The sequence below is a fragment of the Gouania willdenowi genome, chromosome 13, assembly GCF_900634775.1.
Source record: "Gouania willdenowi chromosome 13, fGouWil2.1, whole genome shotgun sequence".
NCBI classification, from domain to species: Eukaryota; Metazoa; Chordata; class Actinopteri; order Blenniiformes; family Gobiesocidae; genus Gouania; species Gouania willdenowi.
In genome coordinates, this window is record NC_041056.1 from 3,299,056 (window position 1) to 3,326,580 (window position 27,525).

General features: G+C 36.8%; 2 protein-coding genes across 5 annotated transcripts in view; one reads left to right on the forward strand and one right to left on the reverse strand.

Moving 5' to 3' along the window:
* Positions 1 to 27,525, reverse strand: part of LOC114474216 (cyclin-dependent kinase-like 1) — a 65,144-nt gene that overhangs the window by 9,379 nt on the left and 28,240 nt on the right. Inside the window, exons 6-11 of one of the 4 annotated variants that reach the window (XM_028464355.1) lie at positions 16,248 to 16,314; positions 16,115 to 16,176; positions 12,529 to 12,603; positions 6,745 to 6,876; positions 4,172 to 4,211; positions 347 to 521 (exon numbers count right to left, since the gene is read on the reverse strand). In XM_028464355.1, the coding sequence (XP_028320156.1) occupies positions 347 to 514 (168 nt within the window). In that variant the 5' untranslated portion in view covers positions 515 to 521; positions 4,172 to 4,211; positions 6,745 to 6,876; ... (1 more) ...; positions 16,115 to 16,176; positions 16,248 to 16,314. Of the gene's footprint in view, positions 1 to 346; positions 522 to 1,718; positions 2,094 to 4,171; positions 4,212 to 6,744; positions 6,877 to 7,124; positions 7,266 to 12,528; positions 12,604 to 16,114; positions 16,177 to 16,247; positions 16,315 to 27,525 lie in introns of those variants that run through there. The other 3 variants (XM_028464356.1, XM_028464358.1, XM_028464359.1) reach the window with 3 other exon arrangements.
* Positions 6,911 to 26,725, forward strand: tgfb1a (transforming growth factor, beta 1a). Its single transcript, XM_028464354.1, has 6 exons — positions 6,911 to 8,464; positions 20,728 to 21,012; positions 22,315 to 22,549; positions 23,756 to 23,900; positions 24,139 to 24,249; positions 25,738 to 26,725. The coding sequence occupies exons 1-6, from the start codon at positions 8,131 to 8,133 to the stop codon at positions 25,783 to 25,785; spliced, it is 1,158 nt and encodes a 385-aa protein (XP_028320155.1). The 5' UTR covers positions 6,911 to 8,130; the 3' UTR covers positions 25,786 to 26,725.

The following is a 27,525-nucleotide window of genomic DNA, read 5'->3' on the forward strand; positions in this document are numbered from 1 at the left end:
GTAGGATTTAATAGTAAATAATGTTAAAGTTTTCAGAAAGAGAAAACTAACTTAGCTTAGGCATTAAATCACTTGATGACTGATGGTGTTTTATCTTATAGATTACCAGCAAAACGTGTACAGCCTTAGAAAATGTAAGATTAACTCAAGAAAAATGAGATATTTCTAATCCACAAAATTAGAAAAATATTTTTTTTTGTATTTTATCATTAATAATATTTATATAAAACAGTTAAACACTGGGGTGGGTTGTGATTGTTACACATTAGGGACTAAAATGTTTCCTTCACTGACAGATGAAAGTGGTAGTTTGGACATTATTAATCATATTGTGTTGTATTGTTACCTTCAGCATTCGTATTTCTCTCAGAGCGATCTTCTTAATGACAGGGTCGTCTTCAGACTCCACAAACTTCTTGATGGCGACCACTTGGCCGGTGTCCCTGTGTCTGCATTTGAACACCATCCCGTAGGAGCCCTCCCCAATTTTGGCCAACTTTTCATATTTTTCCATCCTGGCTCTGTGGGAAAGAGTGTACACTATAATAAATATATATACTGCAGCATTTTAGGACCACGGTTTATTATTATGAGAAAAAAAATAAAAAGACAGCAGTAGAACAAACGGGTACGTAGTCTTTTAGAAGTTGTGATACTGATGATAATTTGGTCATTATTTGTAAAACCTATAATAAAGTACAACTTCACAAAGCGATTTTTTAATATAGGGACTGTTCTGTGTACACTCTCATAAAATGATTACTTTAATCTCATAAAATTATGACCTAATTCTCAAACTATCAAGACCTTATTCCTGTAATATTATGACTTGATTCTCATAAAATGATCAATGCTATTATGACGTTGTTCTCATAACATTATGATGTTATTCGCTCTCGTAAAGTTTTTTTTTTCTCATAAAACTTGTACATTATCATTGTGATTTTTTTTCTCATCATTGTGCGAGTTTTTCCTCATGAATTTATGACTTTATTCTTGTAATCTTACAACATTTTGACGTTATCATTAGGCTAGGACTTTTTCCATGTGACTGTTTTGCATTTCTCATGAAATTGCGACAATATTCTCTTAAAAGCGTGACTTTATTTAAATAAAATTACAACTTTGTTCTCGCAATATTAAAAGTTCATTTTCTCATAAAATTATGACCTTATTCTCGTGATATTATAACTTTATCTTGTAATATTACAACTTTTTTTCCCCTCATAAAACATTTACTTGATCATTATGACGTTTTCTCTTGTGACTTCTTCTTATGACTTTGTTCTCATAATATTAGGACTTTATTCTTGTGATATTACAATTTTTTTCCTCATAATTTTTATTTCTTTTAACACATTTACTTTATCATTATGACTGGTGAAAGTATGTTTTTTTTTTTAAAAAAAAAAAATGAAATTATTACTATATTCTCATGAAAGTATGACTTTATTCTAATAAAATTATGACTTTATACTTTCATTATTAAAAGTATTTTTTCAAGTTACATTTTTCTATTTATCATTGTAGTATTATGACTTTTTCCCTTTGTTATAAATGAATTTTTTCCTCATAATATTGTGAATTTTCACCTCATACATATTGATTTTGTTGCTGAAATCTATTTTTTTCGTCTTAATGTTGTTCTAAAACGCCGTCCTAATAAACTACTGTATAAAACATTTGGATGGTTTCCATGTGGAAAAGGAAACACTTACCTAGCATATGTTAGCGTGTGGCTAACACACCAATTAACGAGGAAAACAGTCTCCAACAGCCAAAACTCGACCTAAATGTTGTGAAACGTCTTTATAAATAAAGCAGCGAGTCGTTGAAATGCTCTTTAGTCCAAAAAACGGTCTAAACATGAGGAAACACGTCTTTTCCCACCAACGTCTGAGCTACAGCTGGACTCACGTACTGTCCCACAGTCAGAGTGCGTCGTCGTTACCATGGCAACTACGTAACTACTTCAACGTAGTCACCTGCGGATTCTTATGAAAGATTTTCACATTGTTGTCTGTCATAAACTATAAAAATGTGATAAACTGATCCCGTCTTACCTTTAGGAACACAGAGTTAATACAAATGACAACAGTCACAAACTGACGTAAGGGAAAAAAATGGGATTCTCAACGCTACTTACGCACGTTAACGGACGTGTGAGTGTACGCGTTCGTTGTATCTATGGAGACACATGAACAGACGTAAAATTCTTCGACGATGACGTGTCGGTCACGTAAAAACAGTGACGTCACATAGATATATAAAAAAGATCCCGATATCTATATTTAAATTTTTTAAAAAGTGAAAAAATATCTATTTTTAATTTAATTTATATACATATAAAAGATGGAACCAATTAATAATAATAATAATAATAATAATAATAATAATAATAATAATAATAATTTAAAAAATCAATTCTTCACACAAGTTAACTGTTACTATGGTGACAAGTTTTTTTTTCAGATTAAATTGTAGCTTTCTTTTTTCTACAGATTTCAACTGTTTATACTTTTAAACTTTATACAAATTAAAATCTTTAACATTTAAAATTTCCTCGCAATCCATTCTGTGCTATGTTTTTCCCTTTTGTCAGATTTTTGTACCAAACATAATTCAATTTGTTTTAGTTTGTTTAATTTTCAGGTTATATGTACACAATGTATTTGGGTTTTACCATTATTAAAACGTATAGTATAGTAATAATTAATTTTTTTAACCTATGAATGATTCATACTGTCACCAGTCATAATGATAAAGTAAATGTGTTAGGAGAAAAAAAAGAAACTTTAAAAAAAAATAATTATGATTAAAAAAATTGTAAATATTGTGAGAAAAAAGTCATAATGATAAAGTAAAAGTTTTATGAGGAAAAAAAGTTGTAATATTAGAAGAATAAAGTTATAATATCACAAGAATATTTGGAGAATAAGGTCATCATTTTATGAGAAAATGAACTTTTAATATTGCGAGAACAAAGTTGTAATTTTATTGGCATAAAGTCACGCTTTTATGAGAATATTGTCACAATTTCACTTGTAAACCATCTGGGGACGTCCTCTCAGTGTCTCACGACCCCAAGGTTGAGAACCCCTGCTTTAATATAATATTAAATACATCCTCAGACCTTCTTTAATTTGTTTCAAGTTTGCAAATGAGTTTAAATGATAGAAAAACATCTGAGTGTTTTAACATAAACTTCATCATGTTTGTAGTCAGAGCTGTAAAGTTTAACGCTAACATTACTGAGGACTTTAAAGTTAAGTATAGACATATATACATGACTAAAGTCTATAATCACCTCGTGCAGACGTCACATGTAACCACTGTATATCTATCTATCTATCATCAGAGGTAAACACAGCTGAGGTTTCGTTCCCACCACAGATATGAAGTGTTCACACGTCCCAGGCTCTGATGTGGTCACATGATTTACTCACTGGGATGTTTTAGGAGGGTGGGAACGATGGGAACTATGGAGAACATCACACCACTGCAGGTTTGTTTTTAGGACTTCATCAAATAATCAAACTGTGCTGAATTATAATCCAAGAGCTTCAATATAAAGAGAGTTTGTTGTTTTAACACCATGTAAATCGTCTACTGTAAACCCCTCCCTTTTACTGCTAGAATACTGCGTTACTTTATTTACACTGTATTAGATACACAAATATGAGTGAATATCATGTTATTAATTGTTTTAAACTAGTTTTATCTGCATGTGCTAACAGGAGGATTATTAGAAACCCTAAGTATGGTGTAAATATTACATTTTATTCACATTACTTTATTATTTTATTAAGTTCACAGGGTTTGTTGTTATTGCATCTGTGTTATCATAAAGAAATATCTGAGCATTCAGCAATATGTTGTTGTAGCATCAATCCACTCATAAAATTATGACCTTATTCTCGCAATGACGACTTTATTCTTGTAATATTACATGTTTTTCTCATAAAATGTACTTTATCATTATGACTTTTCTGCCTGTGACAATATGACATTTTCTCATAATATTATGACTTTCTTATTATGACCTTGTTGTCGTAATGATATGACTTTATTGTTATTATTTTTCTTGTAAAACTTTTACTTTATCATTTTGCCTTTTTTTCCTGTATGAATATTTCATGAGTTTTCTCACTGTTTGACATCGATCACTTACCAAAAACTGTTGCAGACCATGGTCTCATTTAGTGCAGCCCCTAAAGTAAAGAAACAAAACTACTCATCAAAACATGTGAAATTACAGAATTATACACAAAAGTACAACAAAAATAACAGCAATAAAACAAGAACAAATTTCCCCCAAAAAATCCCAGACATTACGACTAAAAAAGATACAAAAATAACAGAGAAATTTATAAAATGACAAAAATAAACAAAATGAGAGAAAAACATACAGACTTACAGAACAATACACAACATGATTTTAAAAAAGACAACAAAAATACACATAAATAACACAAAATATATAAAATGACATCATAAATACAGAAAAAATAATTAAAAAAAGACAAGATGACTAAAAATGAAACAATTAACAGAGAAATGTACAAAAATACACAATAACATACAAATTTACAGAAAAATAAACAGAATGATTAAAAATTGACGACCAAAATACATGTAAATAACATGAAATATATAAAATGACATCATAAATGAACAAAATTATTAAAAAAAACAGACACGACGACTAAAAATGTAAACGGCCAAAACTACTCATAAAAACATGAAATTAGTACAGAATTATTCACAAAAGGACATATAAAATAACAATAAACCAAGAACAAATGTTCACAAAATGATCCAAAAAACTGACAAAACAACAAAAAACGAAAAAAATGACAACATGACACAAAAACATAGAATTACTGAAAAAATGCACAAAATGATTAAAAAAGACAATTAAAATACACATAAATAACACAAATATATAAAATGACATCATAAATACAGAAAAAAATAAAATAAAAAACACAAAAATAACTGAGAAATTTACAAAATGACAAAATTAAAGGAATTAATATTATTATCACTAAAAAAAGAAAATAATATTAGATCCAAGTGGTTATATTTGTCCAATAGATGGCGGTGAATCCCTTTGTTTCACCTGCCTTAAACACTCAGGGCTCTGTTGTCATTTCTCCTGAAACTATTGGGGAATTTCTGTATTTTTGTTGAATAAATGTCTGATTCATTCCCTCTAACAATAGTTTACACATAAACAGACTAAAGCAGACGATAATGAAGCACTATTTATCATTGTTTGTCTTCTATTTCCTGTTGAATCATCGCTCAGAGCGAGACAGTTTAACACTGTTTAGTTTGAGTTCTTTGGAAAATACACAATTGAACCTTTAAAAAGAATCACTCTTTAAACATCAGCTTCTCAACTCAGGGATCAGGGCCCAAACGTGGGTCCTAGAGCTGTTTTCAGGGCCTAATGTTTGTCTGGGCCTAACCACACATAAAAAAGGATAACTAATCAATTCAGTTAATCAAACTTATTTCCTTTATCAATAACATTATTCACTTTTACACAAAGTCACATTAATTGTGCACCTAATACTTTAAAAGCACAATGTTTTGCAATATTTACAAGTACTTTTAATAAATTGTTGTTGTTTTAAAACTTGAATTATCTTGAGTTTGTGGATTAAAACTGTAGCGTAGAAGCACTTTTTAGCTTTGAATCTAAAGCTGGACGTTAAATGAAGGTAAAATCATTATCATAACAGAGTGAAACTGACACGTCTCCACATAAATACATTATTAGAAAACTGTTCATACTTGTTTTAGAACATAATCCTTTGAATTCCTGAGTTTTAAACCTTCACTCTTCTTCTTTTAGGACCCGTTCACACCAGCACTTGATGACTTTACTGTATTTTTGCATTATTTTGTGTGTTTCTGTAATATTTCTTTGTCATATTGTGACTTTTTGAAGACAAGTGGTGTATTTTTTTGTTTGGTTTAGTGTGTTTTATCATTTTGTGACATTTTACAGTTGTTTTTGTTAATGTTTGGTGACTTTTCGCAGTTGCTTTCTGACTTTTTATAGTTGTTTTGTGACTTTCTGCAGCCGTTTCGCCAACTTGTTATAGTCGTTTTGCAGTTGTTTTTTGACTTTCTATAGTTGTTTTGCATTCTGCACTTTTTGCAGTTGATTTGTGACTTATTGCAGTCGTTTTTTGAGTTTTTTTTTTTTTTTATCGTTTTGTGACTTTAGCAGTCATTTTGTGACTTTCTGCAGTCATTTTGCAACATATTATAGTGGCTTTACAGTTGATTTGACTGTGCAGTTATTTTGCAACTTTTTGCAGTCATTTTGTAACTTTTTTACAAGGGTTTTGTGACTTTATATAGTGGTTTTACAAGTGTTTTGTGACTTTGTGCAGTTATTTTGCAACTTTCTGCAGTTGTTTTGGACTTTTTGTAGTTGTTTTGTGACTTTATAGTGGATTTACAGTTGTTTTGTTACTCTGCTGCAATAAAAAAGTTAAATAATGTTGTGGGTTATTGACTGTCCTGGCCAATGGATGAGCTGACATTTCTTCTTTTCTGTGCATTTTATCCTCCTGATAAGTGTTGTATTTGAGTCTCAGCCTCTAAAGGAGCAGCGTCTGTAACTGACGGTGTTTCCTGTCAGTCGTGGCATTGATTAAACTGAAAGCAAAGCCATTGAGTTAAATTAAACAATCCTTTCTTGGTCCTTGACTCTCAGGGTTTTACCTCTGGCTCACGTCTTTGCTCTGGCAGACGCCTCCACCTTCACAGCCTCCAGGTAAAAGTGGCAGTGAGTTGGTGAGACACTGGTCCCATGATGTGAGGCTTGTTGATATGTCTGTCACGGTGAGTCAGTGGCTAGAGAGAGAGAGAGAGAGAGAGTGTGTGAGTGGGCTTTCTCCTCCTGTGTGAAGGAGCAGATGTTTGACTGCTGCCGTTAGCTTTATTTCCTGGGGCGGGGGAAAAAGAGTTGCTCGCTCTATTAGACCAGTAACAGGAACCAGAGAGAGGCAGACACGGCTGATCCCAGCTCCGCTAACAGCAAAACAAAGACTGAACACAAACCCAATGGATGGATAGAAAAAGAATAAGAGGGCGGGCTTTACTCTGGATGGTGCCCGGCTGACCTTCTGCTCACAGTTCACGCCACATGTTTGTCATGTTTGAGGAGGAGAGGCATCGAGCAGCAGCTGCTCCTCGGTCATGAGTCGCAGGGTGTCAGAGAGCAGTAGTGGTGTGAGCAGCCGGTCACATGTCGCTGGTGAAAAGAGGTAGTCAGAGTAGAGCAGGGGGACATCCGCACTTCTCCGTCACATGCAACAACACTTCAGGGCAGTCGTTTTGTGACTTTTTACAGTAATTTTAAAACTTTCGCAGTTTTCTGACTTTTTAAGGACATTTTGTACGTTTTTACAGTCGTTTTGAGACTTTTAAGTCGATTTGCCACTTTCGCTGTCATTTTGCAACTTAAACAGTTGTTTTTTGAATTTTGCAGTCATTTTGTGACTATTTGAGATTATTTTGAGTTTTTGCAGTCGTTTTGTAACTTTATACAGTCGTTTTTATCACTTTATACAGTCGTTTTGTAACTTTATACAGTGGTTTTTATCACTTTATACAGTCGTTTTGTAACTTTATACAGTCGTTTTTATCACTTTATACAGTCGTTTTGTAACTTTATACAGTGGTTTTTATCACTTTTTACAGTCGTTTTGCAACTTTTGCAGTCATTTTGTGACTTTTTGAAGTCGTTTTTGGGACATCCGTGCTTCTCCGTCACATGCCGAGACTTTTTATCAGCTGTCAGAAGGAAGCAGAGCTATAGTCTGATCACACACGACAAGGATTTGTACCATAAACGTCACTCCACATCGTAGAGTTGGAGCAGCAACGAGCATCCTCTGGAATTAGTTTCACCAAACCAAGCCTCCGTTTGCTCATGGGTTGGGGTATGTTGATGTGGAGCGGCTCAGTGTGATGGCAGCATCCTGAGTGTGTGTGACAGCTCGTCTCAGGACTCCACGTGAGTCTCCAGCTCTCAGAGGAAGAAGCAGCTTTGCCAAACTTTGCATCTCCACCCAGTGAACGTGAATCAGAACCTTACTGGCCACGATGAGACTGTGCCTCCTGGTGCTGGTGGCGGTGTGTGCGGCGGCGGGCGGCGTCAACAGCATGTCCACGTGTAAGACAGTGGACTTGGAGATGGTGAAGAAGAAGCGTATTGAGGCCATCAGGAGCCAGATCCTGAGTAAGCTGCGTCTGCCCAAGGCCCCTGAGGCGGAGCAGGCCGGGGACCAGGAGGACATACCCAGCAGCCTGATATCGCTCTACAACAGCACCAAGGAGCTGCTGAAGGAGCAGCAGGTGAAGGAGCAGACGGACGTGACCCTGGAGCAGGAGGAGGAGGAGTACTTCAGCAAAGTGCCGCATAAGTTCAACATGACCGGTGAGTAACCACAGAAACACACAAACACTGTTGGACTATGAGTGTGCACGTGGTCGAACGGACAGCCAAGACTTTTAGAGGTTTAAAAAAAAAAAAACTAGTGGTAGGACGGCCATTAAAACACTTAAACTTTTCTACATAAGGCTGGTTTCACGCTGTCATTATCTGTCATTAGCATGAATAAGGTGTCATTAGGTCTCACTTGCTAAATGATGACACCTTTGGAGCTATGTTGGCATTTTTTGGGTTAGGTAGAGGGATTTAGTGGGGTTAGGGTTAGGTAGGGTTGTTGGGATGTTGAAAAATCATTTAATTTAAAGCAGAGATTCTCAACCGGTGGTTCGGGACCCAAAAGTGGGTCACAGACAGTTGGCAAAAAATGAATAAATATCTAATGTCTTTTTAAAGAACCTTTGTCTTTGACAGGCATGCTGTGAAATGTATGTTGCACAGGAAAATATATAGATTTATCTTTTAAAAAAGATTACACAAGTGTTTTCAAGGTATTTTTGCAGTATTTCTAACGTGGAACCCCTAATCAAATAAATTTGTACTTACTAAGATTCATTTCCCCACTAATTTAGAACATATTACATTTGTTCCAATCAAAGGATATGACGAGTTATTCCCTGACTCATTTTTAATGACATTACGATGAGTTTTTACTTTACAAATTAAAGTTTGTATTGATTTTGTGTGAACTTTCCAGATGACCTTAGAGCATCCAATGGGCCCACAAGAGAAAGTAAAAATGACGGGAAAACAATAACCATTGTGTAAATGACCAAATAACTCAGTTGTAGAAATCTCAGTCCCTCCAAATTAATCAAACACAGGAATATTTTCAGGGGCTCACAATTTTCTCACGCATCCTATCACGCTATCACAAAATCTGGAAAGAATCCTGCAATATTTTACAAACCGTCCCACAAAATCCCCCTGAATTAAACAATAATTGGACAAAAAAATTAAATCAAGGAATTTTAAATAAAAAATCGCAAATCTAAATTTTGGATATTGTCTGTTTTTAACTTACTTTATATATCGTTTATATGTGGAAGTGCAAACTAAGGCACGATTATGTTAAAAAGCTTTTCCCCCCCACCAAAAATCTGCGTTCCACTTGAGCTACAACTGGTTTGTATTTGGGTTCCTGAACTAAAATAAGTTTAACACTCCTGCCTTAGAGGGTCAAACAGTATCAAGTTAGAAATTAAAAGATGCGTATATGTTCTACTGTGCTCTGAAATAATTAAGAGCTATCACGGACCAAAACCTTTTTTTATTCCTTCTTTCTCATTCACATAACTTTTCTCTATACTGGACCACCTCTACTTGTGTTTTATATAAGATGGAGCTCTCGTATGTATCTGAAATACGGCACTATGTGTCACAACCATGAAAGTAATCTGCCTCGAGGCCTTCAGAATCACTAGCTTAAAAGCTGTAGCTTTAAACAGTCAGTTCTGACAGGGCTGGAGATGGACTCAGGTTTCCTTCGTCTCCTACTGAGTAGTTCTGATGTTTGCAGTTCAAACTACTCGCCGTTGCTTTACTTGTTGAAAGGCTCTCAACAAACAAAACACTTGGACTAAAAACCTACTGAGGTATATTCAAAGATTGAATGCTTTTGTTATGAAATGAACAAGTTCATCTATCGTGTCCTGTTGGCACCACAAACTTAATACAGTGAGTATCATAATGTGTAACACTGTCTATTCTACATATTTAGCTGATATAATAATGTTACAATGTATGTTGGTTAATGTGTCTGTATAAGGTTTCAAAATAAAACATCTAGTTTAAGTTTAAGTTTTTCTTGGCTGCACCATAGTGCTGCTCCGACTCCCTAGAAATGTCGTTTTTTGGGTCACTGTTATTTCCTGTGGACAGGTGTAAATGGTAAATGGTAAATGGACTTGATTTATATAGCGCTTTATCCCCACACTGAAACAGTCTCAAAGCGCTTTACATATCAGCTCATTCACCCAATCACTCTCACATTCACACACCAGTGGGACAGGACTGCCATGCAAGGCGCTAGTCGACCACTGGGAGCAACTTAGGGTTCAGTGTCTTGCCCAAGGACACTTCGACACATAGTCAGGTACTGGGATCGAACCCCCAACCTCTCGATCAGAAGACGACCCTCTACCACCTGAGCCACGGTCGTAGTAAATTAGCACTTGTGCTGCTAACACACTTAAAACAATACATCTGGGTAACTAATGTAATTGTGATGTCCACATCAAATAATGAAATAAACAAATAATCAAGTTAAACAGCTTTCTCACAGCTCGTACGGTGTTTATTGGAAACACGCTCGCTGACTCTTCCTGTGTTTCCTCTACGACACACACACACACACACACGCACACGCACACGCACACGCACACGCGCACACACACACACATGCACTTTCCAGTTGTGTGGACGTGTAACTTAATCAGGAACAGAAACAAGTTGATTTAGAAAGGTGCTGACTTTGCATTTCGCCACTAAAGTGCCTCATTATTAAAATGTTTAAATTTTGTGCATTTCTAAGGCTAATAGAAACCAAGCTACGCATACTTCAACACATTTGTCACAAAGTTTCAGTGAAAATAAATATCTAAAGATGGTTAATTTACTTTATATAATTATGTTATTTCTCAAAAAAGTAATGGACAAAATATCAATCAATAGACCTTTCAGCTTAATTCTATTCTTTTAGTATGTTCCACATTAAAAACAAAATTCCAAATCTTGTTTTATTCAATGATTTAACACTATGAAAACTGCATCAAGCAAAAATGAAATGAAATGCAACAGTTTCTGATTTGAAGAACATTGCTAAACATTGAAACTTATTTACAACTGCACATTCCACCAAATTTTACTAAAATAAAACAACTCTTCCTTCTATTAACTAATATTTCTGACTTTCTCTGTGGCAGCCTCTTTTTGGTCGGTATTTTATCCTACGATGCGTTGGAGCGATTCAGAGCCAGCAACGAGCTTCGATAGTTCAGCAGCACTAACTCCTGTCTCTCTTAAATCTAGTGTTTGTCGTCTCTTGCCGAGTCAAGCCCACATTAGTGTCGGTACTTCCAAGTTGTTTGGACCTGCTCGCTCTCTTGCTTCATTTTTGTGTGTGTTGTTTACTAATGATGTCGCGCCGCTTATGTCATCGGCTTAGAGAGACTATGGTGGCCAACTGTAGTTATAGCCGTTGGCTACAATCTGGCATATTTACATTTTTTTCAATGTTCATTAATATGTAGTGTCCCTACTTAAATAAAGAAAAAAATAATACGCTATAAAACACGATACAAGCAACAAACAGTAAGAAGACTGTTTCATTTAGTAACACAGTAACACAGCATGCTTGTGGGAAAATGACTGTAATCTAATTATTGTTTCTTCTATTATAATCCCCTTACTTTACTCGTTACTTGGGAAAAGTAATCAGATTACATCACTGTTGGTGAGCCGTAATTCTAAAACATGCAGGAATGGGTCTCTCCCCTGTTGTAAAGTCTATTCTCTAATGTTAAATGAGCCAACGACCTGCCTAAATGTGTATTTTTGCGTGGACTTACAGTATGTTTCTGCGTTTTCACTGCAGAGGATACCGCTGCTATTAAGTGATTAGTCGGATGGTGTTTTTTTTTTTTTAAAACTGGTTAGGAAACACACACTCCCTATGGGCACCTCTAGCTCCGGACCTGAGTCACTGCAGATCTCAGCGGCCATCGGCCTGCGCTTTCCTTCCTGCCAAGCTGGCCCGACACAAACAGGCTGATAATAACCTTAGAAACACAGCAGAACGATGGGACGGACAGACAGAGACAGATGGAAGTCCATGGTTAAAGAGATAGAGGAGCAAAATGTTAAAAAAAAAATAGATATGATGGAGAAAAAGTGACAGGATGAGCAAACGCTGGAGTTACAGGAAAACCTGCTCCCTGTGGGACAAAGCAGGAGAGAAAAGGAGTTTCATCTTTTTTAAAACTCGGTTTCCCAGCCCTTTCTTTGGTTTCTAGCCAAGCAGAACCAAATATCATCTCTTATTTTGAAAGCACCTTTGATCTCCCTGTGGTCCGCACCTTCCCCAAGGATCGTCCAAATCTTCCTTTTGAAGTGGTGGATAAAAGGGGCTGGTGTGGAGTACAGGCATGTAGAGAATAATAAGACAACAAATAAAGCTTCTTATTTCACACTGAACGAGCCGTTACACAATCATGACTAAAAATTCTTTGGCTGAATTAAGTCCAGATTCAGCATTGCCAAACAAGCAAACAAACACTAATAAAGCTGTAAAAGGGGTCCCACATATTGTGAAAGCAGATGCTAACGCTAACTAGTAGCACCTGTGATCTCTGATCCTACGGCACGCACGTGTTTGGAGAATTTATGGAAGTGATTAGAAGTGACACCAACTCTGGCTTTCAGGTCCATCAATCCTTCACGTGTGTTTCTAGGAAGGTCAGCATGTGCTCCAGGAGCCATGTGATGCCCAACAGCCAATCAGAGAGCAGAGATCGGTACAGGACTTGAGGAGGACAGAATGTCTCAAAATAAAACACGTTGAATTAAAAGTCATTTATCATGACTTTAAACATTATTTGGTAAGGGTGACCATACGTCTGAATTTACCCAGACATGTCCTTTTTTCACTTCTTGTACGGCTGGATTTTACAAACTCATCAAAATGTCTGTGTTTCCCAGGGACCCTGAACGCATCTAGGGGAACACGTTCATCTAAAAGACCATAACTCCGCTAATATTTGCTCCATCGGAGAAATTCCAGCAGTTTCTGAAAGCTAAGAAGTTACAGCCAGTTTCATGTATTATGAACTTTTTATACCTCATGGACTTTTATACTGATTAACTTTTTATACCCATCCGCCTTTATTTGGACAAACTTTTATACTAATGAACTTCTTATTCTGACAGACTTGTACTGTACCTTATGTTGTTTTCATGATAACTGTCTGTTTGGCTTGATTCTTAGAAGTGTACTTGAATGTTGTGCATGTGTAATTTTGGTGTACTTTGTGCAATGACAATGAAAGGATTCTATTCTATTCCGTCATTATGGTAATTTTACTCACAAGTACCGGAATCATTAAAGATGCCGCTTTGTTTTGACGAAATCCTCAGACGCAGCGGAAAGAAGAGAAAGACTAAAGTCTAAGATGGATTGAAAAAGACCAAATAAATACAGATGGATTTAATCAAAAAAATGTTAGTAGGAAGAGCCCCCTGGATGACAAAACATCCACGGTGGTTTATTTATTTACACATAAAAACATATTTTAAAATCCATCAACCATTTATAACATAACTGTGCTGAAGAGGTTAAGAAGACCACAGGGTCTTATAAAGTCACCTCACCAATTCCAACTACAAGTAAGCAATTTATACAAAGCAACAGATAAATACAAGAAAATCTAATTTTCCGAAAATGACCAACATCTGCAAATGTTTTTTAAAAGAGTTCAAAGTGTAAATAGATTTCAGAGTCTAAGGTAAATCGTTCTAAAGTGATGGGCCTCTAGTCCGTTGGTTAACTTTAAAAATCCCTGCCAAAACTCTGCGGTTTTGGAGTAGACAATGAAGCAGAGGAGAAGAGCTCAGTGCGCAACACGCTCTGGTGGCTGAAGTTAGCGAGTAATCACGGACTGTTGAAGACACACAAACCCTGAGGATAGAAGTCCTTTAGGGTGGGAGTCCTTCAAAAGTCCGTGATTGACTCCCTAACTTCAGCCACCAGAACATGTCAACGCACTGTTTAAGGGAAAGTAAAGGTCCCTTAGGAGAGCTTTTCTTCTCAGCTTCACTGTCTACTACCAAACCACACAGTTGGAACTGTCACCTCATGCTGTCATAGATTATTTTTCGGGTCACAACTGTTTTTATTGTCTTTCCGAAAACTATTCAGAGCGACCAAAAGCAGCACAAGTTGGTATTTTTGTCTGAAAAAGCTACTAAATGATCTAAAAAGCAGGCTGAATGTTTCACTCAAGTAGAAAACAATGGGATGTTTACAGGCAGTAGGGCCATGTGACATCATCAATCATGTGATTTCAAGATGGTGTAATACAGGTTTTAAAATGGTAAAGTAGTCCCATTTTTAAAAGTTAATAAAAAAATTATGGCACCAAATAATGTGTTTTGTTAAGCATAGATCTTCTAAAAACGACATTTCAAAGATTTTAGGTCACATTTGTAGAAACAATGGAGGATCCCTTTAATACGGACTGTAGATAATGTCTAAGTGTTAATTTTCAATGAGTTTTGGTGAGGAATAAATAAGAATAGTAGGATGTAGGCTGAGGGTGGAGCTCAGTGTGGAGGAGGCAGATATTTAAGCTGGAATCTGGTTCCTCCCTCTGGTAATTACAGAGCCGTCTCCTTATACCTGTCACAACAGCTGTCCCAGGCGGGGATCGGCCCTGATTCAACACACAAATCTCCCCCCCTACGCCTATGTGTGAGCACTGAGCCTAGGCTGGGGTGCCAACATCAACCCGAGGCATTGTCTCAGCCCAGTAGAGATGAAATACAACACCTTCGCCATTCATGGCTTTCAGAAATCCAGCATTAACGCTTAATTACTGTACTTAAATAGATTCATCAGGTTTCTGTTGTGCTTATTTATTTTTTCTAAAGATCGTTAGCAAAAGAACAAAGAGGAAAACTGTAAAAGCTGCATTGCCAGGTCTGGCTAAAGGCTGGGATACACTGTGTGATTTTTTTCAATGGTTGTACTCAGCTCCAGCTCAAACTGTGCGCCTCGTGTGCAGAGCCTGAATGTGTGCAGCTCACGATTCATGTTCTCACACTGTACGGACCGACACTCTGACACGATCTGACTGCTCACACTGTACGTTCATACGCGACACCTTGTTTCAGGAAATGCAACGTACAAATTAGAAGTACAGTCCGTCAATTCTACAGTGGTCCTACAGTGTTCGCGCATGTGCAGTGTGAAGGTCCGTGGCACTGCTTCAACTATGAGATACCCTCACGAGGAGCGACTGGATTTCAAACATGTTTGATTTCCTTACGACCATACGATTCGTGATCGGGAGCTGGTCGTGAGATGTGAATCGCTTCTCGTGACCCCATGTATACTACATGACACACGATCTAGCAGAGACTCGCGCGATCCCAAAAAATAGACGCACGAGTAGAACATCGGCTCAAAATGGACCAAAAATCGCAGTGTATGCTTACTAAACATTTAGGTTTACACTTGGTGAGCGATTTAACATTTAAATTTAGATTTTACATTTACACACAGATTTAATATTTAGATTTAGAAATAACATTCATATTTCACTTTTACATTTAGATTTAACATTTACATTTAGATTTATTTTTCATATTTACTCAATTTTAACAATAATATAGAACATGCTGTTTTACATGGATGTGTCTGAAATGAAAGAAAAATTAGCTAAATGTGAGGAAAGTGAACTAAATGTTCAAAATATGTCGGCTATGAAACAGTGACTGAGTTTTTACATTCGCCACACCGTAGTGCGTTAGCATCTAAAGTTTAGCTTTAGATTCTAAACAATGTGTAATCTGGCTGACATGCACAATATCAGGTGGAGGAAATTCAAACAGGCAGGTGTTAACTGTCACAGCTTTACTCACAGATGGCTGCAGTGACTGTTGGAGGAGATGGAGAGAAAGGGTTATTTCTGCAGTCAGCATTTCTGAAATCAATGTAACAATAGTAATGTTATGCAACCATTTCTTTTGAGCTATTTTGTCCTTGTTCTCCTACCTGTTTTATCTTTTCTTGAGTTCATCATGCCGTGAGGCTGACTGCCAACAAGTTTAACCTCCTTATTCTGGGAAAATAAATCAAAACTCAAACAAAAAACAATATTACACATCCACCCCTGCCTTTCTCAGAGCGTGACAAACTCTAGTCTAAATAACGCAGTGAATTATAAACAGGTCATTCTGACTCTAAAGTATCATTAGTTATAGTTTGTGTTCAGTTTTTCAACTGAAAATGTGCTTTAAATTGAACATTCTTATGCTTCTCGCAATGTTATTTCACCGTAGACCTGATGTGATGACAACATGATTGGCTGAAGTCTCCACAATGGCAGCAATCACATACAGTGAATATAAAAAGTCTACACATCCCTGTTCAAATGCCAGGTTTTTGTGATGTAAAAAAAATGACACCAAGATAAACTTTTTCCACCTTTAATGTGACCTATAACCTGTACAATGCAAGTGAAAAACAAACTGAAACCTTTAAAGGGAAATAAAACATAAAAAACTCAAGATAACCTGGTTGTATAAACATGCACACCCTTAAACTAATACTTTGTTGCAGCACCTTTGGCTTTTATTACAGCACTTTATCAGTGTAGCACATCCTAATGAGGTAATATTTGTCGACTCTTCTTTACAAAACTGCTCCAAATCTGACAGATTGTGAGAGCATCTCCTGTGCACAGCCCTCTTCAGATCACCTCACAGATGTTCAATGGGATTCAGGTCTGGACTCTGGCTGGGGCATTCCAAAACCGCATCTTATTCTGGTGAATCCATTCTTTAGTTGATGTGGGTGTGCTTAGGGTCATTGTTGTGTTGAAAGATAAAGTTCCTCTTCATCTTCAGCTTTCTAACATAAGCCTGAAGGTTTTGTGCCAACACTGCCTGGTATTTGGAAGTGTTCATAATTCCCTCCACTAAGGCCCCAGTTCCAGCTGAAGAAAAACAGCCCCAAAGCATGATGCTGCCACCACCATGCTTCACTGGTGTTCTTTTGGTGATGAGCAGTGTCGTTTTTGCGCCAAATATACCTTTTGGAATTATGGTCAAAAAGTTCAACCTTGGTTCCATCAGACCATAACACAAAAAGTTCAACCTTGGTTCCATCAGACCATAACACATTTTCCCACATGCGTTTGGGAAATTTCAAATGTGTTTTCTGCAAAATAAAGCCGGGCTTGAATGTTTTTCTTCATAAGATAAGGCTCAGTGTCCTTTTTATATCCACTGTATACAGTTTATATTGTGTGCATATCTGTCTATCATTGGCCGATCTCGGAAGCAAAGCAAGGACGGGTTAGATCTTCTTCTTCATCTCTTACGACTTGTAACTTTTCTTTTTCTTCTCTTGCAATTTGTAACTTCTTAAGTATGTTTAAGTAATTTATAAAGCACTTTTTACAGATTAAGATTAAATCGGATTTAATGGAATTTGTCCTCTGCATTTAACCCATCCCTGAGGAGCAGTTCGGGGTTAACATCCCACAGTGATGGCCCAGGTGAGGCTTGAACTGGCAAACCTCCGATTACAAGTCCAGCATCCTTAACCACTAGGCCACCACTCCCTTATGAAATCACAAAATGCTGTATCGCTGTGGTGAAAATACAAGTGCAACATCAAAATAGAATAATAAAACATGGGTGCATATACATCATAAGAGCAGCATCATAAAATGGATAATAAAAATTTAAAATCCATTAATCTAAAAGATTTTCTGAAAAGCGAAGTCTTTTAAAAGTGTCCACACAGTTGAGCTCCTGGAGAGACTGGTGCAGTCTCTTCTTCTTCTTTGTCTTCTCTTACAACTTGTAACTTTTCTTCTTCTTTTTTGCTCTTAAAACTTGTAACTTTTTAATATATTCTGAGTGGAACCAGTAAGTGTCATCTAATTTCCTCTCTCAGCTCTTTGGCCTTTTGTCAAAGATCCAAACCCTGGCTCAGCGGTCACATTTTTAAACACATAATGGTAAAGTTTAGTGTTTACTTACTGCTGATTGAGACAACGACAACACAATACAAGTGATGAGCTGAGGTCTACTTCTGCAGCAGCTGTGCTCATGCATGTGAGTGAGATGGAGCACAGAGGGGAGGGGGGAAAGGCGGAGTCGTCGGGGAGGCTACGTTCAAAATCATGCTAGCTTTCGAAAAATGGCCTACCTTTAACATTCTCAATATAATCTTCTAATATTAGATTTTTATTTATTTATTTGGACAGTCTAAAACTTAAAAAAACCACAGACGAGTCAGGTCCGGTTCGGTCACACAGTATCCTTGCGTGCAGCGTTCTCTCCATTTCAGCAGCAGCTGGACCTGCAGCTGGAGCTTTTTCTGCGCAAGAACATGGATTATCCTTATCTTTCATACTGTTTATGTCAGCATAAACAGTTGTTAATAAAAGCGGGCTTACCACTAAAACAAATGTAAATATGTCATTTGTATGAGGAAAAAGTTAGATTCTAACTGTCGGATTTGGGTTGGGCTAGGATATAAATATCTGAATGCCTGTCGGAATCGGGTCAAACAAAAAATACGACCCGATTCACACTTTAACTGTGACACTGTTATTTATATATTCTCTGTTCACATGACTGTTTACTGCAAGACCTCCGCACATGCCTCTGCGGAACTTAACAGTAATTTGGTCCACAGTGCTTGTCTTCTTTCAGTCTCTTCTTCTTTATTATTTATGAAAAAGTGGAGCCTCTCCAAGCCGTAGAGAATGTTCATCCTTTGACATCACGTCTACAGAACTATGCGGGAAATTCAGGCCCAGAATTGCAGAACAACATGCATCACAGTCTGTTCAAGGCTATGTGGAGAAATGTGTGTGGACTAATTCTGTTTGGTTTAGAACGCTTCATCATCCATTAGCAATAAAATACTTACAATTCATGTTTATTTTTTCCATTAACACAAGTATCTGCACTTTAAGTAAAGGATATGCGAGTAGGTGGTGCCACTCTCTCTCACTCCTCCTTCACACCCTCCACCATCTTATCTTATCTTTACCCGTCTTTCTTTCTTTCTGTCAGGCAGTGAGAGTGGATTCATGGAGCTAAAGCTCTGCGTGGATCTGTTTTCTATCATCGTGTTCCTGCTGTCATGTCACAGCCTTGGCTGGAGAATTAGAAGTGAAGGCAGCAGCAGCATTAGCATCAGTGTGAAAGAACAGAACAGTCACTGTTGGTTGGCGTTAAACAGCTGGAAGAAATGAGAGCTGAGCTGGAAGCAAATTCATGGATTATCTCAGCGACAGGGGTATGAGAAACATTTTGTGAGGATGAGTCTAAAAGATTTACTAAGGAATCTAAACAATGTGTTCATCCCACACTTATTAAACACTAAAGTGTAAAAGAGATCGGTTTACATCAAAGATGAGCAGCTTTGATCACAGCGGGGCCATAAAAATGGGGTCCCATCAGGTCTGAGGGTCACATGATCAACATTCATGTCAGCATTTAGAATAATGACCAATGAGAGCAAATTTATTACTGTACAAAAAGGGTTTGGGTGTTTTTTTTAATCTAGTTTTTCTTTATATTGTGATTTTACTATATTTTTGTCCTATTTTGTCATTTTTTGTTAATGTTTTTGTCATATATTTTTATGGTTTTGTGTATTTCTGTTGTTTCATTGTGTATGTTTTTTGTTTTCATTTAGTCTCTTTGTTTTCCTTTTTTTTGTATTTTTCTGTCATTTTGTGCATTTTTGAAATGATTTTGTTTATTTATTTCGGGTGCCCCACAAAATTAAATCAATTCAACTTTTTTTGGGGCGACCGTGGCTCAGGTGGTAGAGGGGTTGTCCTCTGTTTGAGAGGTTGGGGGTTCGATCCCAGTCTATACTGGTTTATGTGTTGAAGTGTCCTTGGGCAAGACACTGAACCCCAAGTTGCTCCCAGTGGTTGACTAGTGCCTTGCATGGCAGCTCTGTCCCATTGGTGTGTGAAGCACTTTATGACCTCTGTCTGTGAAAGATGCTATATGAATAAACATTACTTACTTACATTTATATAGTGCAAATTACAACAAGTCATCTCAATGTAATAAATAATAATACATAAGTTTTATATAGCACTTTTCAAGGAACTCAAAGATGCTGAGAGCCATTGTTATTATCCATTGTATTTTATTATAAATATATATTATATTCAATATTAATATAATGGTATATATTATGAATGAATTATATAGAAAATAAATACATATGTATTACAATTTGTTTGCCCTTTTCTACTTAGTCTTTACCTTTTGTATTATATTTTCATTATTTTGTTTCCTCTTTCGGGATCATTAAAGTGTCTCTCTGCTTCAGTGAGAACTGAACAGGTGTTACTGTGCATTATCAAACAGATTCTGGTGAATTGCTACATTAATCAGTATAACCCTAACCCTACATATAAACAATTATTGCTTCAGTAAATCAGGAAACGCTCACTAACCTATCGTCAAAAACCTTTTTCTTTCCACAGAGAAAAATAACACCGAGTCCCCAAACAACTCAAAAATCATCCCTATGTTCTTCAACATCTCCGAAATCAGGGCCAGAGTGGGGGACTATCGTCTGCTGACCAGTGCAGAGCTGAGGATGCTCATCAAACAACCGGCCATCGTGGGCGAGGAGCGGGTGGAGCTCTACTACGTCCAGGGAACCTCCGCCAAGTACCAGGAGTCACGCTTCCTCACCAACGAGCACAAGGACAAGTGGATGGCCTTCGACGTGGCCAAACCGCTACGACTGTGGCTCCAGGGAACTGGTGAGACCAGAGGGATGGAGGCGGTTACCACGGTAACCCTGTTAGTAAAGCCAACCTGATTTTTGGCAGGACTTTATTTATTTATTTTATTTATTCCCACCACAGGGACAAACTACAAAATAAAATGATGAAAGAATAATAATAATAAAACAATAATAATAATCACAAAAAACCTACAATGAATGCAAGTCATTTAACTCAACATTGCTAACACGTCACTGCTGACAACCATCACTAACACACTATTGCTAACCCATCACCGCTAAGCTCATATTGCTAACAATCACTGTTTGTTAACCCTCCACTGCTAACCCATCACCGCTCACCCACCATTGCTAACACATCACTGCTAACTCAATATTGCTAACAATCAATGTTAACCCTCCACCGCTAATCCAACATTGATAAACATGCGCTGCTAACTCCACAGTGCTAACCCATCCACTGCTAACGTACTGCTAACCTACCAAGGAGTAAAAGAGTAGCCAAGATTTTAAAGAATCATATTACTTTTGTATTAAATTTGTCTATTTATTAGTTTAGAGGAGTGGTGCCCAACATTTTTCGGGTTGTGATGCCATTCCGATATCACACATTTCTGGCGACTCAGAGCGTTTTCCTCGAGGATTCGTTTTTGAACACGATGCGCCACTTCAGATATTTTTATACTGCATTTTACTTTAACTTTATTTTTGTTTGAGAAAGTGAAAGTATAGAATACAGTTGTTTAACAGTGGTGGTGTTTTCATTTGAAAAGGAAAAATAATAATTAAAAAACGTAGAAATATAATTTTAATCAGCATTTCAGTTCATCAGGCGACCCAAAGAAAAACAGTGGTTTAGACAAATTTCTCCAAGTGGAATTTCAATGTTTGGTTTCCAAACCTTTGTTCAACTTGATAATAATAAACTTAGTAGTTCACTCTTCAAATACTTTCCCCCTGAATAAAACTAGAATAATACAAAAACTAGGTCGGTCTGAGATTGGAAAAGTTGAGAACCAAACCGGGGAAAAATAACAAACATTAAACTCGAACAAAATTACAAGGTGTATAGGCCAAAAACAATTAAAGATAAACTGGCAATGAATAAAAGAGTCTGTTTTTGGGAGAAAAACAGGCAGCGGTGGCACAATATAAGGGAAACTTTACAAAGGTTATAATTAAACCAAAGAGAAGAAAGAAAAGGGCGAGATGGAAACAGAAAGGAAACCTGTAACTGGGAGATCTGTTTATGTTCAAAATATACTTGACATTTAAGACGTGTCCGGTGCTCAGTGTCGCTCTTTTGTCGTTTTCTCAGAGGACGAACAGAGTTTCCAGTTGCGGCTCTTCTGCGACTGCAGCGAAACCTCCACCGACAGCAAGTTCAGCTTCATAATCTCTGGTACGGAGAGCTTTCGAGGAGACACGGGTGCTCTCCGAAAGAGGACCCAGCAGCCTCCGTACATCCTGACCATGTCCATCCCACAAAACACCAGCACCCAGCTGAGCTCACGCAAGAAACGCTCCACGGACGCCAAAGATACCTGCACAGCGTAAGCCAATCAGATTCAAGCAACATTTGACCCCAGAACTGCTTGCAAACTGTCCCACCGCATAAGTTTTACATTACAATGCATGACGACAAAGATCTTATCTATGGCCTTCAGTTTTGGATTTCAAATTTTTCCAATTTTCATTCCAGGGTGTTCCATGTTCCATTTTATCAACTTTCCTTAATTCTATGTATTCATGTACAAAAAAACATGCTAAAAAGTAGTAGCAGTAAATACCCTTCAAAAGTCAAAACTTTCCAGTTTGGTGACTTGAACTGTGTTGGAAATGACTCAGTACTATACACTACAAACTAAATGAGTATATACTGTCTACTATACACTATAAGATAAGTATGATGAGTGTTCCCACTGAAGTATACTTCTAAGTTTCTAAAGGCTAAATATCTCTGTTGATTCTCCACCTTTGAAAGTGAGAATGTGACCAAGTAGAATATCAACATGTGCTCATTTGATCCATGAAACTCATGTAGACACATTTCATGCCAACATTTCAGAGATTTTCAGAGACCCCCCATTGTGCTACTGACTGAACTTCCTGTTAACTTCAAAACAAGAGCCCTATTTACAAAAGCGTTAAAAAAACAAATGGAAGACCAGAAGATGCTTTTGTTTTGAAAAGAGGATGTTTGATTTTTCGCTTGATGCCGGTCCCAGGACCATTTTACATTCCGCTCATAATGCATCATGGGACGGTTGAGTGTTACTCGTGTTCCCACCGTGTATACCCAATATAGTATACATCTGTAGTCGCGTACTCAATCTTTTCATACTATCTAATGTGAACCGACTACATAGTCATTTTGATGTCAGACTTAGTATGAGTAGTATGTTAGTATGTAACTTCGAACACATGCCATTGTACTAGGGTTTGGCTTAACAGTGTGCTAAAGCTCGTTATCCATGGCTAACAAGCTAACGGTGTTAGCTAACAAGCTAACGATGTTAGCTTGTTAGCTTGTTAGCGATCTATGGATCTTGAATGTAACATATTTCTGTGCAGATCAAATATTTTGAAGTTTCTATGAGGCAAACATTTGGTTACTATTTGTCTAAGCAGTGAATATTTTCTAATAAAGATGAACCTGAACCCAGTAAAAACATTTAGTTTAACGTTTAAACGTTTGCTTTAAAAACGAGTGGACTTGCATGTATTCTTAACACCTCTCTGTCATTTCTCTGGTGCAGTCAAACCTGCTGTGTGCGCAGCTTGTACATCGACTTCAGGAAAGATCTGGGCTGGAAGTGGATCCACAAACCGACGGGCTACTACGCTAACTACTGCATGGGCTCCTGCACTTACATCTGGAATGCTGAAAACAAATACTCACAGGTACGGTGTAAAAAACATTACGCTTATTAATCTTATCAATTGCCACTGAAAGTGTTCATGGGTAAACCCAGGAACCCTGATATGGTATGTAAACAAATGACTACACTATATTTTGATGTAACTGAAAATTCAAGGTAAATAATTATTTCCTGACTTTCTTTGCTGTTAAATGCTCTGCACTGTAGTTGTTTAGGTATTGAAGATAAATACATCTGTATGGACTAAAATGTGTTTGCAGATCCTGGCTCTCTACAAGCACCACAACCCAGGAGCGTCTGCACAGCCCTGCTGTGTCCCACAGGCTCTGGAGCCACTGCCCATTATCTACTACGTAGGACGACAACACAAGGTATCGTTACAACACAGCCCTCGTGTAAAAGACATTTAACGTTTAATCCAGGCCACAGATGGACAACTTTTATCACAGCGAGGGCCACAATAATGTGATTGTTTGAAAGTGTGTTTTGTTTTTGTGTTTTGCGCAATTATTTGTGTATATTTTTAGATTCAAATTCATTTTAGTGTGTTTTTGGAGTCAATTTGTGTAGTTTTGCTGTGTCACTTTGTGTATTTACTTTGGGTAAAGTCTGATCTGGGATAAAAAAAAAAAAAATGATCTAGACTCAAAAAAATGATTTTTTTGTGAACATTGAAAACGGACAAAAATTATGGAATGTACTTCCAGAGATGGAAATGACAATATTATTATTAATATTATCATTTAAACAAAATCAGGTGAGGAAATTGCAATATGACACATAATTTATACCATTGCATGTATGTTTTGAACAATATAATGTATTCACACAAAATTTCTCTCATAAACGGGTTGGCATAGAGACGTAAATATCAAATCTTGCGCAAATTCTACTGACACGGCCTAAGCCTTCTGCAGCACAGAAATATGAAAGTAGTAACAATAGTATCAGTATTAAGCATGCATGTTTTGGGGAAGTTTAATAGCCAGTAATGTCGTCTAATTAGGGAAAAACGATGAATCGAAAATGGATAAACTGACACAGGAATGGATATGGGTGAAACTTTCATTAGGGGCACATTTGGGATGTTGAAAATCATGTAATTTAAAGGTTAATGTTCTATGTTAGCTGTGCTGTATGAACAGCATACAGCACAGCTAGTGTTTGTTAGGTCACATGACAGTTGGTCACAGCTATCACACACTGAGCTACAACTCCTGTTCTAATACCTAATGTCCGTCAATGTCTTTTTCAAAATTGACATCAAAAGTTGTTCTCGGGTTTCCATGGATACGATTTGTGGTAACGGAGTGTAAAAGTGCTGAAAACTAGCGGAACGAGAAAGCTTTTCTGCTTGATTAAGTCGGGGTTTTTCCACCACTGTGCAACGGCCCACTTGTCTTCTGTTAGCGATCGTCAGGTGTGCCGTGGGAAAATCTACAAATTTGAAAAGAATGACTGCATATTATTAATTGCTATTATTAAATGTGAAAAATCATAAGATTTTTCATTGTTGTTCTTTTGATTCTTATGAGAAACACTGTTTTATTAGAAAGAGGAAATTTTCTTTGTCCTATTGAAGACACTTTGACAATAATGACTGTATATTATTAATATAGGCTACAAAGTATCATTTTTTAACATTTGCAGTTGGTGGTGTGTGTTTTGGTGTGATTTTTTTCAATGAAAAGATGTACCTTGGCTCCAAAAAACGTTAAGCAACACACACTTGATATTTCAGTGGGTAAAATTCTTCCTGAAAACATATTTTTTCCCAAAGGTGCCCCTAATGAAAATGTTGCCCATATACTCTGGAACAGGGAAAATCCACTAACCTTGCCGTGTTATCTGACTTTCAGGTGGAGCAGTTGTCAAATATGATCGTGAAGTCCTGCAAATGTAGCTAGGAAACACATGGACGGACCTTCATCCATCAACAGATTCCCACACATCAGCATGACTGTTACCCCATGTATATACTTTCTATTTGTATTTTTAGTAAAAAGCTTGTTTGGGAATGAGTTTTTTATTTATTTGCTGAATGGACAAAGAGAAAACAAAAAAAGGGACGGATTTGATCCAACGAAAGGTCTGAAGTTCAACAGGAGACAAAGAGAAGGATCAAAATGAAGAATATTTTTGTATTGACTGCCTTGGAAACCTGCCATATGACCTTCAAAGGTGCTCATTTACGACAGTAGTTTTTGGGGTTTTCCACAGATGTTGGTAAAACAGCCTGAAGAACAGAAAGAAACTCCCTTTTCATTCATCACGTTTACTTTCTCTTTCAGCCAATAGGGGACTTCTGCTTCAGCTCTTTCCCCAAATATTTGTGTTTATGTAAAATATCAGGCTTTCCTTGAGGCCGAGCCTTCATTTCTTGGTTCTTCTTAGAGGAAAAACAACAGAGCACAACCATTTCAAGTTATGTTTTTTTTTTTTAAGATTTAAGTTATTGTCTTTTTATTTCAAAACCATGAATCTTATGATCACAAAACAAAAACTGAAACTGAAACTCCATCTGATCTGAATCTCCTTGTGCACTTAAGGACACGACATCAATGTAAATATTTGAGTTTTTAAATAAACATATTAAATCATCCCAAGGAACAGCAGAACTGTAATTAAGGCTGTGTAACAGATAAATATGACCATGATCAGCCTCCTTTAATCCACAGTCACCATTTCACTTTCTCTTTTTATTTAACAGTTTAATGACTCTGTATCATTTCAGGAGTGAGTGTTTGCTAAATGAACATGAACAAAGGGCTCACCTCCTTTAACACTAATATTTCATACAAAAACAGTTCCACCTTTCCTTGTTTGGTCTTTTTATTCGTAACACAACTTCATGTCTGTGACTGTACCGTTGTTAAGGTTTCATTTATTCAGACGTCTGCAGATCGCTTTGATGCGTCTTTGACTTCGACATAATAATTCCGGCAAGTTTTTGTCTTTTTGAATATTATGTTAAGGTTTCATTTATTCAGATACCATTTTTTTTCAGGAAATTTACTTTGATCTCCTGACATGTTTCAACTGCCAGTCTTCTTCAGAGGCACCTGCTGATCACTTACATGTGTCTTTTACTGCCGCGTATTAATTTCAGCAAGTTATTTTTGACTAATATGTCATGGTTTTGTTTATTTAGACAAAAATGTCGAGATCAAAGTACACTTCCTGAAAAGAGTTGTCTGAATAAATGAAACCTTAACATATTTTTCAAAAAGAAGGTTTTATTTATTCAGACACCTTTTTTTCAGGAAATTTACTTTGATCTCCTGACATGTTCAACATCAAAGCAATCAGCAGACGCCTCTGAAGAAGACTGGCAGTTGACAGTCAAAACGTGTCAGGAGATCAAAGTAAATTTCCTGAAAAAAAGTGTCTGAATAAATTTAACCTTAACATAATATTCAAAAAGGAATTATGCTGGAATTATGCACTGTTGTTTTTTTCATTTTAGCAGCAAACTGCATTAACACAGTAGACTAAATTAAAAAAGAAATGTAAAAAAAACATAGTGAAACCTCCGCCAAACGTAAATACGGTATCGTCGTTGCCAGATATTGAATTATCTGGATTAGTGATGCTGATCATGGGACCATGATCATTAACACTTTAAAGGCTTGGAAGTAAGAGTGTAG